The 19261-nt window shown below is 44.2% G+C and overlaps 1 protein-coding gene across 2 annotated transcripts in view; it reads left to right on the forward strand.

Moving 5' to 3' along the window:
- The first annotated feature begins 323 nt into the window (after positions 1 to 323).
- LOC148012189 (uncharacterized) overlaps positions 324 to 19261 on the forward strand; it is a 78750-nt gene continuing 59812 nt past the window's right edge. For both annotated transcript variants that reach the window (XM_087668955.1, XM_087668956.1), the window contains exons 1-3: positions 324 to 1688; positions 1873 to 2433; positions 2558 to 2654. In XM_087668955.1, coding sequence (XP_087525081.1) covers positions 501 to 1688; positions 1873 to 2433; positions 2558 to 2654 — 1846 coding nt within the window. In that variant the 5' untranslated portion in view covers positions 324 to 500. The remainder of the gene's footprint in view (positions 1689 to 1872; positions 2434 to 2557; positions 2655 to 19261) is intronic.

The following is a 19261-nucleotide window of genomic DNA, read 5'->3' on the forward strand; positions in this document are numbered from 1 at the left end:
CTTTGCACATTAGGGTAAAACTATGCCTTTGACATTTATTACTACTACAATTGCCTGAATCTGCCCATGTAGACAAAAGCCTTCTTTGTCAAACTTTTGCAAATTTGGCGTGGATTAGGGAAATGGGCCTTGAGGGAAAGGCTGCTTACCCTAGCTGAGAATCGAGATGCACCCGTTATTACAAAGCTCTGTAAGTGAGGTACACACATATACTGTAGAGGGGGAAAGACTATGGTTACGTGTGCATAACTTGCAAAGTTGATGGAGAGAGAGTGTGTGTGTGTATGATTACGTGCATATCTTGCAAGGTTGATGACGAGAGAGAGAGTGTGTGTGTATGATTACGTGCATATCTTGCAAGGTTGATGACGAGAGAGAGAGAGAGAGAGAAGAGGAGAAGAAGAGAGATACAGCAGCACGTGCGTCTCTGCTTCAATATCCCTCCTCTCATTTACTCATCAGACCAATAACGAGCTCTCGTAGAACAGCTTGTATCAGCCATGGCGAGTGTAGCTGACCCGTTACACAACCTCATCAGACGAGCACAGCTGTTCCGCAACGTTCTAGCAAAAGCATCTGCAGACACAGGATTCCAGTGCCGAGGCAAGAAAGCGGCTGCTGGCTCAGTTTGGCAAGCTGAATTACGATCAGCCAAAAATGAAGAGGTGTTGCAGCAACAGGACATGCTCCTGGCAGAAAGGCTCCTTGCAGGTAGCGACATTCTTGACGGGCTGCTTGAAGATCATTCCAGCTATGGTTTGATTCAAGAACAAGGAGAAGAAGAAGAAGAAGAAGAAGGAGACGAACATGAACAAGTTACCAAAGGCCTAGACTTGGAGCTTATGATGTTTGAGCAAGAGCGCCCGGGCGATGTCGCAGAGGAAGCCCTGTTGCAGGAGCTGTTCTTTCCCTCCTCCGATGAGGCAAAGATGCCCCTGAGAGAAGAGCAAGAAGGAGCTGTGGATGCTGTAGACACCAGGCCGGATTCTTTCAACCTTCATCCATCAAAGCCTAGACAAAGCAACACAATCTCTCTAACCGTCACCGTTGGAAAGCTCATCTTCTGCCAACCCCTCAAGGGCATTGTCAGCGAGCAAGACATGCTGTTACCGAGGCATATGCACAATTCCGCATCATCTTCCAGGTGCTTGCTTACCCTCACTTTCCCATATGTAAGTGTGTCTGAATCAAATGTGGGTTCTTGCCCTGAGCAATGTATCTCCGTCATGCCCATGAAAGTCAGCAGAGATGAACTCCACTTTGAACACCAATCCCAGTTGTTCTGGAAGCTCCCTTCAGGACAGCTCCATCCAGACATATGGAAATCACAGATGATGAAGGCGACTATTGAAATTGGGATGCATGAGGGGAAGACTTTGCAAGGCAATGCTTACCTATCACTTCATAATGTTATCAGAAGCATGCCTTCCACCTTGCACTCAAACTTGGTAATGGTGGGAGTGGAGAGCCACATGGAAAAATGTGCAGTCACAAATTCATGTAATCCTGGTAGCATCAAGCTAGGTCAGGAACAAAGTCCATTTTCCAAGAACAATCTCAAGGTCAAGGGAAGTTTGATGCGGCGTGAGTGGACTGGGCAAAAACCTTTGGCCATCCTTGAAGTTGGACTAAGACTTTTGCCAGGCTCACATAATGATCATATCCAAAATCTCTCCCTTTACTCTGAGGTAGAAATACTAATGAGATTTTCTTAGTGTGGTTTTATTTAAAAACCTCAGCTCCCAGTCTACAAAGTAGCAAAAAAGAACAGGCTTTTAAAGATGCTTGAACTAGTGAAGAAAGTATGCCAATGCATGGATACTTGATTGGTATTTCTTGGTCATTTCGTTTGGATGAATCACTTTTTGGCAGGAACCTTGGCTTTATGTATATATTCACAATGGTGATTATGCTTCAAAGCTGTCAAAGTTAAGCACCTTGGAGAAAAGAAGCACATTCTTCACGCTTGTTATCAAGTCTGGCAGCCACTCCACTTTCAGGTTTATACACGTTGATGTGACAAATCGGAAGCAGGATCTTGCTGATGCAATATTGAGAGCTTCAAGAGGCCCCAAAAAAGAATTCATATTCATAGAAATATGGCAAAAAGGTACAGATTTTTCCAGCTGGATAAGTGATGGGCTTGAAAACTTGTGTGGGCTGGTCAAAGTTCCTTTGTCCACAGGAAAAGTTGAACAGATAGGGCCATACAATCTAATAGCTGACGGGACTTTCTCATTATGGCATCCCCAAAGTGATATAGGAAGAAAGAGGATGGAGATTACAGTTTTCTCTGGACCGAAGTCATTGATGTTGAAAGTACAAGAGCAAACACGATCCATTGTGATTATACAAAGATATGTCAGGGGCATGATACAGAGAGCTCAGAAATTGAAGTCAGGCTTAAAAAATAATCTGCAAGTTTCTGATTGTGTGAGCTTTCTTTACTTGGCATGTCTTTTCAGCTTTTTCTATTGCATATCTGATCAATCTCATTAGGAACAAACTGTGATGTACCCCTGTAATTCTGGTGCATTTATGTGGTTTGCATGAAAAGGATGGATTATCAAGGCATGTCTTTGAAGTAACAGTCCAAAGGGCTAAGGATCTACCAGTTGAGGGCTTATCAAATACTGATCATGATGATGACTGCAGTAAGTAGATCTATTGATCTGAAAATATCTCAATTTCAGTTGCAAAGCTTAACTTCTGAAGAAGGACCATATACATTCGAGTTTGAGCATAGCATCTTTTTGTATAGTATGATAGTTGCTCTAGGTCTGATTCCTATGAGAATGACCAACTGAAGCACCTAAGCATGGTGGTCGGAGTGTTAGCAAAGTACATATAGGTGCATTTGAACATATTATTACACATAACTTTTCTTCTTGTGGTAAATAAGAACGGGTACAACCTGAAAACCAAGAGCGTTGTGCTTGTTATGTCTTGGGCCCATGAACCATCTGTTTGATCCCAACAGTTTGTCTTGTCCGTGCACATAGAAAGTCCTTATGAATTGCACCTGTGCTTTGAACGAGTAATGTGTGAAAAGAGAAGGATCCTACAAGCATCATGACAATTTGAGGAAACCTACCTTCTGTGACCCTTTTGACAATGACCCATCCAATTTCCAACTGTCTGTCAGTAATGCTTCTTAGTCTGCTTTGTTGTTTTAGCAGTGGCTGGTTGAATGCTGCAAATTGTGGTGTCAAAAATGCTGCAGCCCCAAAACTGTCATGGAGATATGATTTATCTTTGGAACTCTCTTTTGTTGGGTCCTTGATATTGCATGACTAGTGCTTGACATGGGCAGGTCCATCAGTTGCCAAGGTTTTGTGAGTTCACCATGAATTTTTCTTTACGTAGTTTTAATGAATAAAGACATGTTGCTTAATTGATTAAATATGAACGTGGGCCAAATTTTGAGGCTGGAACACTTAATGTCTGAGGAAGGATGTCTCACAAGGCCAAATTTTCAGGCTGGAACACTTAATGTCTGAGGAAGGATGTCTCACAAGGAATGGGGCAAGGATTTTCCGAAGGGCTGAGATCTATTGGACGGGATGTATCTATGTGTAGGAGGTATCGAATGGGAGGCAACAAGATACATTGATCCCAGATCCTAGTGTGGCTAGCAGACATTCCATTGATCCCAGATCCTAGTGTGGCTAGGAGACATCCCATGGGATTTCAGTTTGTAGTTGGATAGCAGACAGTGGTTCCAATAGTGCAGAGTGTTCCAGTTCAATAATCTGCTTTTGCATTGGGTGCTGAGGTCAATGGACATGGTCATAATTTTCAACAAGTGGAGCAAGTATAACAAGAAATTCAGCCTGTATCCAGGTATTTTGGAGGCTATGTGGTCTAGGCTATGGCAGCCAATGTATGAGCCAACCAAGTTCCTAGGTGCTGAATAGACAAGCTTACAGGGATATATGCTTGCTAGTATGCAAACTATGGAAGTGTGGGTACAGGTTTTTAGGTTGGGATGCAACCTCATCCACAAAGTATGTTTGTACCAGTTTCAGGTAATGTAAATTCAGTACCAATGGTTAGAAATATCGGTCAAGCAATTGGTAGTGCAATTTAGCCCAGATTCTTACAATCAATTATCTATGGCACCTTACTCCAAAGGAAAAACCAAAAGGATACAAAAAGGGAGGATGATCAGTGAAGTTATGAGACCCTTAGTGGTATGCATGACAAGATGAAAGCTTTGGCTTTCATCCAGTAGTTTGACATAGCTTATTCAGGTGGGAGTTATATTGAGTGGGCCAAGGTGCACAAGGCATCTACTTTTCTTGAATGGAATGTGCAATAGTGGTGGACGAACCTTCTTGTTCAGGGAAAGTCACAAAATGATTGGGTATCAGTCAAGCATGAGTTTTATAATACATCTCACTAGTCCCTTCAAGAAGGTGGAAGTGGGGACTATCTATAATCAAGTAATTGAAAGGATTTGGAGGACTACAATAAAAAGTTTTCAGAGGCTTCATTGCCTGTTGGTTCTTATGAGGAGGTTACCATGAAAGAACAGTTGCGAAATATGTCGCAGGCTGCCCAAGTATGTACGTGATTATTATACAAAAGCTAAAGTCCACAGCATATTGTAGCTCATTGAGAATGCTACTGTGGCTGATGAATTGCTGCACGGAATAGTTGTTGGCTGTAAGACAGGCAAACCAGAGACTGAGAAGAAACCTTTCAACCCTAGTAATGGTGGAAATAGTTTCAAATCTGTAGCAACTAAGCAGCAATGACAAAATTAGAATATGCTCCACACTTTAGTCTTTGTATAGTAATCAACTCCCTGGTCAGGCAATGTGCAACAATACTTTTGTATTTTTTCTTTCATGGGGCGACCTCCTTGTGAGAACTAACAGGTGGCACAGCCTCCCAAAACTTTTTATTGTAATCCTCCAAATCTTTGCAATTTGTTGCCCTCAATCGATTCTTCACTTCGACCTTGAAGGTGCTAGTGAGCCACATATAATAAAACTCTTGCTTTCAGTCACATTCTATCTGGACTGGAGATAGACTGGCCCTGGGCTGTTGTGCTTCCTCACCCTTAGCTCCAGTTGACTCCATCTTCATCAGACTTGGTGGTATTGCTGCACATGGGATCCTTACACAAAGGATGATGCTCTCTGGCACTCTGCATTAGGCTGCTTCCAGAAGTCACTGGTTGTTGGACATCTCCAGTCCTTGAGAACCATAGCACACTTTCTATCCTTATTCCCTATTTTTGGTTTTTGTGTCTTTGTTTGAGTTATTGTGTTTTAGTCATGTTCGTACATTGTTTGTTTTATCAGCCTATCTTCAAACCCTCAAAGCCTCACACTGCTCTATTACAAAGAGGATGTTCTAGATATGCATGTGGACACGAAGGTGTTCCGCCCCTTTTCCTCTTTCCACTAGCAAGGTGTTATTTTGTTCTTCACTGCTATAATCCCTATGCTCTCTTGGATTCATCAGTGCCTACATTCCATTTTACAAGAGGATTGTGTGGAAGAAATATTTGTGGGTCCTTGAAGCTTTTATTAAGTCATGTTGAAATCATCTCATAACTGTGACATATGCTTGAGCAAGCTACATTTGTTCTTTGATAGGCGATTGGTTCGACAAGTTGACTGCCAAGTCTGACATGACAGCCTCCCATCTCACTCTAATACGATCACTACTTGTGACCCGATTTGTGATAGTCCAATGACACATGCCTGGTTTTGATGCCCTGCTGCTTGGTTGACCCTGTCCAATCATCTTCCCAGTTTGGTTGCCACCATCACCCTGCCTGCCCGCTCACCACCTTGCTGCACACCACCACTGCCTACTTGCCACCACTACCTGCCTGCCAACTCCTCACCCGCCACCACCCTAGTTGTCATCTTTGTCCTGCCACCGCCATCCTCATCTTGCCCGATAACTTGCGTGTTTGCCCATCACCACCTTGCTCATCAGCCCACCATCATCCTACCCTGCTCATCACCATCCCTCTCCAGCCCAATGTCAGCCTACCTGCCCAACAGGCTGCTCTGCTTGCTAGTGAGCCGCACGAGATTGCAGCCAATCCACCACCACTAGGGGACTCCAATGCACTCCCCCTCTCTTCTATGGTCGATGCTTTCTCATCGATCTACTTCACTTTTGACACAAAGCTTGCACTTAGAGACAGCATGACAGAACTTCAAACATTGTCATTGGCTTGCATAGTTGGAGATCACCCTCCCATTCGCATCATAAAGGACTCCATCCGGGTGGCTTTCAGTAGCACCCTAGCTAGGTTCACGCAAGTTTTGCCCTTGGGAAAGGGATGATTCAAGCTGTAGTTCAACTCACCTAAGCAAATGGAGGTGGTGCTAGCTACCAATCAGCTTGACGTTAGGGTCATCAATGGCATATTTTGACAGTAGGATGGAGGGCCAAGACTACTCATCACTTAGGGATGGCACTGCCATTGGCATCTCCTTTCTTGGCCTGGATGAGTACTTCATAGTTGCTTGAGATTGGTAGTGCCTTCAGCCATGTTATGTAGAGAGACATGACCTTTGCTTGGGATACCCAGACCGACACCCATTTGCAGAGTCATTGAGCCCAAAGAGTCCTTACATACCCTTCCTCAGACTGTCAGGATCCCCTTTTTCCACAGGGGCTTCCTCATCTAGCCGGTCTCATATGTAGGACTCCCTAGCCAGTGATTCACTTGCAAAATGATCGGACATCTAGCACTGGAATGCCCGAAGTCATGATAGCTGACAGATGTCCTTCAAGGATGATAGAGGTAGCAGATGTAAGCGGTAGGAGAGGAGTGAGAATGAGTACTAGAGCTAGTGTAATGCCAAACAAAGGAGGAGACAATGCTAGCGTCAGTGAGAGCATGGAGATGAAGGATAGGGACAGGAGTAGAGAGGCCCAGAGCCGCAATTTGATGGGTTGAGGCTTGCTTCAATTTGTGAGAGTGCGCAATGGAAGAGGAATACGAACACGGAGTGAAAAGGAGAAGAGAGAAGACAGTAGGAATGGAAGAGAAATCTGCATTGAATCTGGGAAGAATGCTGAATACAATGATGGACTGATCAGTCCTTGCATGGAGGTCAAAGCATCAGCGAGGGCACTAGATCAGGCTGGAAATGATGGCAGCACTAGAGAAGGAGGCAAAGTGTGTAGCCAGCAGGATTTGTAAAAGAAAGAAGATGAATGATCTGTTTGCAGCCAAGTGGACTATAAATAGCCAAAAACTGCTAAAATTTGGTCGATCTACCTAAAATAGGCATAAATATGCAGTCCAACTGCAATTAATGCTGGTCGACTGCATGAACTGCAGCAAAAAATGCTGATGTGGCAGCCTTAGGAAAATTTGCAGTAGTTAGGGGCTGCTTGCAGCCCTACAAGGGCTGTGTAGACTGACAAGCACTTGGCAAGTGAAGGAAATGCACACCTAAAGCTGACTGAAGAAGGAAATGCACACCTAAAGTTGATTGAAGAAGGAAATGCACAGTGAATAGAGTGAAAATGACACTCAAAGCTCCAATATCTCCATTAAGACTTTGATAGAGCTCACAACCAAGAGGTGATAGACTAATCAAATAAAATGGCAGGCTAACACAGTTCTCGAGGAGAGGCAGGGTAATAGGAGCTAGGACTTTCTCTAGGATCAATTCTCAACACGACCCTCTCGAATCACTCACCAATTCAACTGGTTCGTTTTGAGAGAATCAGATGACCCCAATCTAGTGTTAGTTTTCTAGAGCACTTGTTCTCTTATGACAATCTTATAGAGTCAATCTCACATATTGGAGATCTAGACCATTCTCAGCTTGGATGAGAGCCTACAGGAGATCAGTTTTGTCTTTAGGGAGGAGACTACGAAGAGAAGAATGGTCCTTCTAGAGAAGGAGAGGACTGCTAGAGCATCACCAGCTACACTAGAGAGGGAGGAGGAGAGACGTCTAGGTACCTAGGGTGTAGACGAATGGCTAAGAGGATGCTGTTAGCGATCAGAGCACCTAGTTGGGCAGCCAGTCGGACTGCAGTCGGGGACTGTACAGTCGGACTGCCACGTGGCAGTCCGACCTGTTTCTGACAGTCGGCTGCATTTAATGCAGCCGACCTGCATTTATTGGGCGCCTGGTTTTTGGCTATTTATAGCCGATTTTTCAGCAATCTTCAGCCACTTCTGTACGCAGGTTCCAGGCTGGAGATGCATGCAGATTTCGTCTCTGTTCGCGGATTTCAGATTGGAGATTGTGCAGACTGCAGCGGACTTCGAGGTGAACAATAGGTTGCATCGTGGAGGTGGAGACACGCAGTCCAACGCACTGCGCCCGTGTATATATCTGCATATCTTTGTATACAGCACACTTATACAGCAGATCTTCATCTTCCATTATCTCTTTCTCTCTCCTCTCTCTGCGTTCTCTCTCTTTCAGTCTTACGCTTCGGCACCGCTGCACTCTGACATGGTATCAGAGCAGTGTAGAAGGGTTGGCTGAGTGAAGAACCAACTTGAAGAGGAGTTTCCATCGCGACAGAAGGTTGCGTTTCTAGTGTTTGAGGGCGAGCGGGAGGGCTGCGCCTCGGAACAAGGCTGAAGCGAGCATGGGTGCGCAGGAAAGGAGTCCAGTTGGTGGATTTGCTGCTGTTTGCTGCTGTTTGAAGAGGAGGAAGGCTGAGTTTTCAGTCTTCAAGTGCAGGTTTTACTTTTTCATCGCCTCCGGTGGGTGAAGAAGGTTCGGGACGCGGAAGAAAGAGCCCTAGTAGGCTGCGTTTTCACAATCAGAGGGGGCTGCTTTTGCGTTTGTGAAGGAATTACAGGTGAAGATGTCTACAGAGACTGACTTGGAGTTCCAGACGATCATGGACCGGAAGGTGCCTGTCTTACCGGCTCTTCCCGCAGATCAAAAGCTTGATGGCGACAACTACCGCATCTGGCGCGGGATGATGTTGGCCATCCTTGAGTTCTACGATTTGGCGGAGCTTGTATAGGAGGAGATCGACCGGCCCTCGATGAGAGATGAGTCCAAACTCTCTTTCGATGCTCGTGCGGCGTTGGCCAAGGCACAGTCTCACTGGGACAAACTGAATGCCCGGATTCGTTCTTTCCTTTTTTTGTCTTGTACTACAGCCGTGATAGCCCACATTGAGCACTTGACGGTGGCTCGGTAGATATGGCTGGAGCTTGATCAGATGTATAACCGGATGACCCTTATGAAGCGGGTTTCTTTGGAGGTGCAGATACGGACCTTGTCCGTGAACAAGTCTTCTTCATTGCGGGAGTACATCAACAAGCTTAGATAGCTTCAGATGCAGGTTCAGAATGCGGGGAAGCCGATTTCCTCCGAAGACATGGCGATCACACTCTTGTCCTAGTTGCCGCCACGATTCGGTGCTTTCTACTCCGCCCTTATTGCTTCGGGGCGTGAGTCTACTCTTCGGTGGGAAGAGCTGGTTCCTATGGTCTTAGACCAAGAGGAACAATTGAAGGGACAGCATGCTTCCAAGTCGGAAGCCTTGACATGTCAAGCCTCTCAGAAGAAGGGGAAGGACCAAAAGAAGAAAAAGGAGGACAACAAGTCAAAGAAGGACAAGGACAAAGAATCCACATGCCATATTTGTGGAAAGACTGGCCATTGGAAGAAGGATTATCACATTTATATGTAATCATCAGTACTTGCATGCTGAGTTTCGCAAGAGAAGTGACAAAGAACTTCTGAAATACTCGGATACACGATTTGCATATAACTTTCTTATGCTTGGTCGATTGCACTATTGCAAAGGTGCAATTAGGGAGCTATTTGCTAGTGATGAGCATGATGACAGCTCCCTAGGCTCGAGAGTGAATCGTTGACAGTGGTGCCTCCCGGCACATGACTCCTTCACTAGTTGGTGTTACCCAGTTGCGACCTTCGCGTGGGCAGATTCTCATTGGAGATAGTTCTTCAGTGTCTATTGCAGGACGGGGTGAGATGTAGCTTATTCCAGATGGACGTGGTGGTACCCATACCTCAGAGGTCTTGCATGTGCCAGGTTTAGGGCATCATCTACTTTCGGTTCATAAGATTTGTTCCCTTGGACTTTGGTGGAGTTTAACAGTGATTCGGTGTGAGTCCTTGATCGTGGGTCAAGGAAGGTTCTCTCATCAGGATATGAGGAGAACGACATCTACAAATTGACGTCTTCTACCGCTCTTTCTACTCTTCTTCTTACCTCTCAGACACAGTCAGAGCTATGGCATGCTCAGTTTGGTCACCTCAACTATGATTATCTTCGGAGGGCGTCACGTGGACAGCTTGTTCAAGGGTTGCCGGACATAGTGGTGAGTTAGCAGCCATGCGTCTCCTGCATTCGTGGGAAACAACATAGGGATGCGATTCCCAATAAAGCTTTGCGGTGGTCTACTTCACCGATGGAGCTTGTATCTACGGATCTTTGTGGCCCTATGAGGAATGAGTCCCTGAGAGGGAGCTCGTACTTCATGTTGATCATAGATGACTACAGTAGGATGACATGGGCCTACTTCTTGGCGTTGAAGTTAGAGGCTTTCTCCCACTTCAAGGATTGGCTTCTCTTTGAGGAGAACCGATCGGGCCGGAGATTGAAGACCTTGCGATCCGACAAGGGTGGTGAATTTGTTTCTAATGAGTTTGCTTGTTTCTGTGCAGATAAAGGTATTCACCAGGAGTTTGCTAATACCAACACTCCTCAAGAAAATGGCATTTTTGAACGGAAGAACCGAAGTGTGATTGAGATGGCACGCACCATGATGGAGCACCGACAGACACCTCAGTTTCTGTGGGCTGAGGCTGTGGCTACTGTAGTCCACATCCTTAACCGGTCCCCCACTTCGGCCGTTGATGGGATGACGCCTTTTGAGGCTTACTTTGGGACTAAGCCCGATGTTTCTTATTTTAGGGTTTTTGGGTGTGATGCCTATGTTCACATTCCCAAGGCTCATCGTGATAAATTTGAAGCAGCTTCCCGAAGACAGGTGTTTGTTGGCTACAGCTCTCAGTCCCAAGGCTATCGTTTGTATGATCCCGTCAAGCAGGATGTGTACACGAGTCGAGATGTGCGGTTCATGGAGGTTCCGGCCATAGCAGCGGGTGAGGAGCATCCCGTTCTTGGAGATCCAAGGGAGAGTTGGGCTCCCAAGACAGTTCCTTTGGAGCCAGCGCCTTTTGATTCTGATTCTGTTTTTGATACAGAGTCTGCTGTTTCACTAGTCACCCCCGAGGAGTTACCACCGGTGGATATCCCAGAGTCTTCAGTTGATGGAGAGAGACGAGGAGAGGTCCGGCCTCCTCCTCATTGGGCCCGTGACACACTCCGTGATTTAGGGATCGAGGGGGTCCCTGAGGAGTGGGGACCGCAGGATGGTCCGCGGTGGTCACGGAGGCACCACGCACATTCTACGGAGCTTGTTTGCTCTAACTATTGTTTGATGACCCATGTTATGCAAGATCGAGAGCCCACCTCCGTGAAGGAGGCTTTACAGTCCGCACCATGGAAGAAAGCTATGGAAGCCGAGTTGGAGGCTATTGAGAGGAATGGCACTTGGTCACTTGTGCCTCGCCCCCCCGAATAAGAAGGTGATTGGCGTCAAATGGGTCTTCAAGACCAAGTACCTTAGTGATGGTTCTTTGGACAAGCACAAGGCTCACCTTGTTGCTAAAGGTTTTGCACAGCGCCCAGGGATTGATTGTCATGACACTTATGCCCCCACTGCTCGTATGGCGACTATTCGAGCTGTTCTTGCCTTGGCTGGCCATAGGAGATGGCTTGTCTACCAGTTGGATGTGAAGTCGGCCTTCCTCAATGGTGATTTGAAGGAGGAGATCTATGTAGAGCAGCCTCCTGACTTTGGATCTTCAGATGAGAAAGTCTACAGGTTGAAGAAGGCTTTGTATGGCCTCAAGCAAGCTCCGCGTGCATGGAACGAGAAGATTGATTCGTTCCTTCAGTCATAGTTGGGATATCGACGTTCCAAGGCCGGATCCGCAGCTTTATGTACACACTTCCGAGGCTGGTTGTGTGCTTTTTGTGTTGTATGTTGATGATTTGATTGTCACAGGTGATCATGCACAGAAGGTCAACGAGACGAAGGCAGCTTTACATCAGACGTTCGAGATGACGGATTTGGGTCTACTCCATTTCTTCTTGGGCCATGAGATTTATCAGTCTCAGAGGGGGATTTTCATCTCTCAGCAGAGATATGTACAGGAGCTCTTGGTTTCTTTTGTGATGGAGGATTGCCAGACCATTTCTACTCCTATGGATCCAAACTAGAAGGCCACTTCACATTCAGCTTCTCCCATGGCGGATGCTTCCCGCTATCGTCAGTTGATTGGATCATTGATTTGGCTCCTCAACACTCGTGTTGATCTTTGTTTTGTTGTTGGGCTCTTGGCGGGGTTCATGAGTGACCCTCAGACGGTGCATTAGCAGGCTGCCTAGAGGATACTTCGGTATTTGAGGGGGATATCTGATTTAGGGATTCATTATCCAGCAGGTACAGGTGGTTCAGATCTTCTACTTGCAGGTTGGAGCGACTCGGATTGGGCTGGTGATGTGGACCATAGGCGGTCTACAACAGGTTACTGTTTTACCTTGGGTGCAGGTGTTATCTCATGGAGTAGCAAGAAGCAGCCCACAGTAGCCCTTTCGTCTACTGAGGCAGAGTATCGGACCGTGTCTTCCACCACATGTGAGGCTGTGTGGCTTCGGAGATTGTTGGAGGAGCTTGGCTGCCCCCAGACTCGTCCTACTTTGCTGCAATGCGACAATGAGAGTTGCATTGCCCTGGCACGGAATCCTGTTTTCCATGCCCGGACGAAGCACATAGAAATCTAGTACCTCTCCATCAGAGAGAAGCTTCTGGATGAGACCATCGCTGTGGAGTACTGCAAGACGGAGGACAATCTTGCAGATTTGTTTACGAAGGCACTTCCCCAGGCTCTACTTTGGAGACATGCCAGATCCCTCAGGCTTCTGCCCCGCCCACGCTCTGAGAGGGGGTGTTAGCGATCAGAGCACCTAGTTGGGCAGCCAGTCGGGGATTGTACAGTCGGACTGCCACGTGGCAGTCCAACCTGTTTCTGACAGTCGGCTGCATTTAATGCAGCCGACCTGCATTTAATGCAGCCGACCTGCATTTATTGGGCACCTGGTTTTTGGCTATTTATAGCCGATTTTTCAGCAGTCTTCAGCCACTTCTGTATGCATGTTCCAGGCTGGAGATACGTGCAGATTCTGTCTCTGTTCGCAGATTTCAGACAGGAGATAGTGCAGACTACAGCGGACTTCGAGGTGAACAGCAGGTTGCATCGTCGAGGTGGAGACACGCAGTCCACTACACTGTGCCCATGTATATATCTGCATATCTTTGTATACAGCACACTTATACAGCAGATCTTCATCTTCCATTGTCTCTTTCTCTCTCCTCTCTCTGCGTTCTCTCTCTTTCAGTCTTACGTTTCCGCACCGCTGCACTCTGACAGATGCATCTTACCAGAGAAAAAATTGATGCTATGCAGGAAGGGAGATTAGAATATAGGTTTCATGCAAGAGCTTCCTTTCAGACTCAACCTAGGAATAATGCTGATAGACTTTTCCACATCATAGGGCCAAAACACTCTAGACAAGGTGTACAAAGACTTAAGAGAGCTGATGGATTCATTGCACAAAGCCCTTTGGAGGTGGGATAGGTGGCTACAAAGTACTGCATTGTTAAAATATTGAGGAGCATGCTGTGGTGGATATGAGCAAGAAGGCAACCATAATGGACTACAAGTAATGACAAAAGAGAACAATTGGTATTACTGAAGCATTATGCAAGTACAACTGAATGAGAATGATGGGATAAAATGAGTGTGGGGATAAGTGTCTTTTATAGGCTTACAATAAATAGATAGTATTGGTATGTGGTAGAGAGTGGAAAGGGACCATGGTATTTCAACTACTATGGTTTTAATCAAACATACACAGTGACCTAGTCTAAAGTTTATTGTTAATGTGATCCTTTGCCTTGCTATTCCATACAAAGAGGCTACAAAGTAGGTGTGATTGCACATTTCTCAATACCCCTCCTCAATCACAACCATAAAAAGCATTAAGTGTACAAAGGCTATTATGAGTAGAACCTTGCTAAGTGCAGACATGGAAAAAGCAGCCATATAAAGCTAGAGGTTGCCACAAGGCCTCACTAAGCGTGTAGAGGCTATGGTGCACACGTTACATGAGTAAAAGAGCTTATGGAAAGAACATCAGGTAAGTACATACACAAAATCTAAAAAATTCTATCAGAATTTGAGGTGCAAAAGGACTCACGGGTCCTATCCTTTAGCTCTTGAGTGCCTTTTTTTTCTTCTTCATTGTTGTCTTCATCTTCTTTGACTGTTGTAAGATATGCTCTTTGAGATCTTTTCCTAGCATGACAAAACTTCTCAATATACCCAGGTCTTTTACAAAAATCACAAATTATGTCATTCTTCCCTTTGTCCTTCACATAGAGGAGTTGGGTCTCCTCTTGAGGTGCTTGTTTCTTCTTTGTTTTTGATCTTCTTTTCCTCTTCAAGGAGAGAGGCTTTAATATCCACTAGCTTCGTCTTTGGCATGTTGACACATGATTATATTTAGGTGGTAGACTCTTAAGAAATTTCTAATGCAAATGTCTTCATCCATCTTCAAGTTGATTCTTGCAAGTTGTGTTAATAAGCTTTTCATATAATTCAAATGAGTGCAAGTGAAGTAGTACTCTCCATTTCAAGCCTAAAAAATTCAATCAGCAAACCATATTTAGAGGATTTTAAGTGAGCTCCAAATAAGGTTCTAACAAATCCCATGTTACTTGAGAGGTTTCACAATCAACATGATGAATGTAGCTATCATCAAGTTGGACCTTGATAATAGCTTGTGCTTTGTCATCATCTTTCTTCCATATTATTGAGAGTGCAGCTTCCCTTGGCTTCTTCTCTTGACCACTTGTGATAGAAGACAAGACTTTCTTCATCAGAATGAGCTTGATCCTCATTTGCCATGTATGCAACCCGATACATTTGAAACGGCATGAGGGTGAATCCTTGCCCATTTTGATTGCAGGAGCAGCAACAAGTAATTGAGATTAGACTAGCAAAGGGTTGAAATTAGATGTGTCAAGAGACACAAGAATTATCTTATTAGGAAGACCATGGATACAAAGTGCTTCTGTAATAGAGGATTAGGGTAACGGACTAATGTTCTTTGGAAACAGAAAGAAACCAGTTTGAGTAGAGGATTAGGAAGACAATGGATGCTAAGTACCCGTGTAATAGAGGATTAGGGTACAGACTAATGTTCTTTGGAAATAGAAAGGAACCAGTTCGAGTAGAGATGTACACTTGGAAGAACTCACCATTTGACCTAGATACCATCTTAATCATGCTCAAGGTAGAATCAGAGTAGCCCCAACTATAGTCCATTAACCAAATATATTCCCTATCCAGAGGATGAGTGGGATTGGATGCATGGGCTTGCAACCATTGACTTGCTATTCTCTGACGATGAGGATGATTATAAGAGGGTTGTGGAAAAGGCAAGCATCTTCAATGAGGGGGATAAAGTTCATGCACCAAGGAATACCTTGCCTACACTACCTTTGTGTATGATGGCACGAAGCTTGAACACAAAAGTGTTGTCTATGACCTATCATGTTCCAGCAAACAAATGAGAGCTACATAGGGTCCTTGAGTATCTGACGAGAAAACTAGCATGCAACCTTGCAGCTAAACTGAAACCTCTTAGAGATCTCATGGAAGAGACAAAGTGGAAATGGACTAGAGTGCAAGATCTGAACCTACTATACAATTGGGCTTTACTAAGGGACAATGGAAACATGTAGGATGATGAATTGGTAGCAGATGAGTCTTCTAAATGAGAGGATTCTAATGATGAATACGTGGATTGTGACTTTGGGAATGAGGATAGTGAGGAAGAAGTGGAAACCATAGACTATAACACTGATGGGTGGACAATCGAGCAAATAATGATGGACTCTAAGCCTAGAGGCACTAATGCTTTTAGGATAGAAAAGGGGGTTATGAAAGCGGATTGTGACTGGATCTGGCTAGAGCATCTAAATGTGGTTGACTATGAGCCAGCAGGGTTAACCTGACTAATAGTGATCTTGAGATTCCAAAACCCCCTAGGACTTGACACACCATTCTATGTATTTAGTATACATGAATGGAATAAATAACTCTATCTTGATTACATCAAATGCTTTTGGATACATAATCCATAACATAAGGGATATACTCAGATTCTTAATCCAAATATGAATATCAAATGCAAGCTCTAATGGCTTTTATCTCAAGTATATAGATGGATTCCAACTCTAGGAAACAAGTATTATGTTGGTAGACTTAAAATACATTCAAGATTTGGGCCAATGGTACATGAAATGCATTGAAGGAGCATAATTTTAACTTCAGCCCTGTTTTAAAACAGAAAATTTCAGCCCATAATCAAGCTCAAAAAGAGTGCATAAACTCATGAATAAGCTCCTCTAATCATTAATGAGTAAAGTCCTGATGAAAAGAGGTCATTTTCTTCTATTACAACTACATAAATCTCTTGTTTGTTCATAAAAATGGACAAGAACAGTGGGCTGCCCTGTTTATGACTGGTTATTTCAGCCCATAACAGCCCATACACCTTCAAAATCCTCACCCTTTGCTTGCTCCAAAGTCACTCAAGTACTTGGGTACAAGTCGAGCTTCATTGGACCGTGAATAAGGTAGACAAAATGAGAGAAGACGTACATAAGAGCAGGCTGAATACTTTTCTCTCAGATTTTCCCCTTTTATAGATTGCCATACCATGCATTTTCGTCAGACCAAATGGACGGATAAGTGGAGCTCTCACCTTGTTTGTATCTTCTTCTTCAGCTCTTGTTAATCTCCAGTTTGCATGCTCCAAAGCATGCACCATGGCTTCAGCTCTCTCCAGTTGTAGTCAGGCTGTGCAGGTCCGCATTTTGCGCCGAAAAATGCGGGCTGCTTCCTGCTCAGGCCCAGGTCACTTTTTGACCTACTCAGGTCACTTGCTGGTCACATTAGTCCATTACTTTAGGTCCCCTGTAAACCTAGTGGACTTTTGGCATTTTTCTTGAGTTCTAACCATATTTTTGCACTTGAATCAATGTGATTTATCCTGCAAACTGTCAATTACTTCCAGTTGGCCAAGTTGTAGGTTCCCATAGACTTATTTTTCATCAATATACATGGTACAATTGAAAATTATATGCTAAATACAAAAGAACTTATGTAACTAAGTTGGTTATTGGGTAACAATGACTGAATTTTGTATGCAAATTCCTCATATACCTCCCAGTGAAGTTCTTCTGTGTTCATAAGAATCCCATGATTTATATTATGAACAATAAACTCTTTGACAGCGGGATACATGTAAGGATTAAGGAGAACCCAAAAGTGATGGCTTGAAGATACATTGATTGCGCCCAATTGGCAAAATTCAAGTTTGGAGTAAAAAGCGTTCATCAAGAGAGAAAAAAGAGAGAAATAACATGAAGGCGTTGACGCTCGAGAAAAATTAGGAATTAAAATTAATACCGAGAAGGTTCAAATAGTTTTTTGCAAAATTATTCTCGAGCACCTGCTCACTCTCGTGCAAATTGTAAATTAATGTGCATTTAAGGCCGCGTGATTGGAGTGAGTTAGGATGTCTAGATAAGTCACTGAGCTTTATAGGTAGGCATGAAGAGACCATGGGTGGTGGGTACCCTTGAAACATAGGCCTAGACCAAATCTTAAATCAAAGATCACATGTATATGGTGAGAAAAAACTTTTTCTAATGATTCCATCAACTAATGCAAAGCAGGCTCATCTCTTTTCTTCTTCGTAGTCTCGTTTTTTTCTTTGTGTGGCCATCTCTTGCATGCAAGATCTTAGGGAGATAGGGAGAGTCTTGTGAGAGCTTGTGAGCTTGCTCTTGGTTACTATAGTGAAACTCTATTGCTTCCCGTCACCTTCTTGGGATCTTCCCAGTTTGAGAGGTGGAAGAGTAGAGATTTTGTTGCACAGAGAGAGCTAGAGGGGGCTTGGGAGAGAGGGTATGTGAGAGAGAAGAGGTCGACTTGCATTGGATTGGAGGAACAAGTGACCGAGACCAACTCTTTGCGTGCGAAGGATGAAGGAGCGAGAAGTGCGAAGCTTGTGGTAGTGTGCGTTGGCGGAGTCATTGGAGCTTGGAAGCTCTCAATCGAGATCTAGACTACACACGTTGAGTTCCCCTACATCAACTATTTTTCTTTGGTTGTTTTCTTGCTTGATTGGTTGCCGATTCTCATCTGTGACAAGTTGACTAAGCAAGACAAGATAGTTGGAAACTTCATGGGGTGAGAGGTTGTGAGTAGACTTGGCTTGAAGGAGCGGATGATTGATATGCATCTTCCATCTAGATCTAGCACGTAGGCGAAATGGCTTTACAACTTATTGTGGCATGTATGGTGACGTGTACAATGTTCAGAGTCTTTCAAGGCATTGCTAAAGAAGGTTATAAATATGCACCATATACACACTGCCATCATTAGAGACCTTGCATACTACTCTATTGGAGAGGGAGAGATGCATGGTAGATTAGGCCACGGAGATCACAAAGATGATACGCTATGGAGTACATTGATTTGCAGATGGGTGAAGTGATAGTGGTAGGAGATCCATTCATAGGCTTGTAGCTTAATCTCATGGTGAAATATATTTTATTTTATCTCATGATGATTTTGGGACGTGTAAGAGTGCCAATCTACTTGCCCATGAGTGGATTGACAACATCGAGATGGTTGGGATAGAGAATGTGATGGCATTCATGGTAGATGGTGAGCCAACAAATAGAGCTGTTGGCGCTATATTTGAGGGCTAGTATTGCCACATTACAATTTGTTTTTGTAGGGCTCATTGATTGAATAATCTCCTTAAGGATATTGGCTAGCTTTGATGGTTTGGGCCGAATATTATTAGAGTAGCTGAGACGGCAACCTTTGTGCTTATTGACATAGTTGCTAAGAAACTCGTTTCATAAGGTTAGGAAACTTGTTTCATACTCGGGTGTTTCATAAATGTATGAAACATCTATTTAAAATTTCAAAAAGCCCTACCATGAAAAAAAGTGTTTGAACTTTTGACACTTAGCATGTATTCTTTTGATACTAAGTGATGGATATTTGCATCGTTTGCAAGAATTTTGTTTGAGTTGTTGTTTATGATGCAT

The sequence above is a fragment of the Lygodium microphyllum genome, chromosome 27, assembly GCF_053477565.2.
Source record: "Lygodium microphyllum isolate KBCC chromosome 27, Lygodium_microphyllum_v1.1.10, whole genome shotgun sequence".
Taxonomy (NCBI): Eukaryota; Viridiplantae; Streptophyta; class Polypodiopsida; order Schizaeales; family Lygodiaceae; genus Lygodium; species Lygodium microphyllum.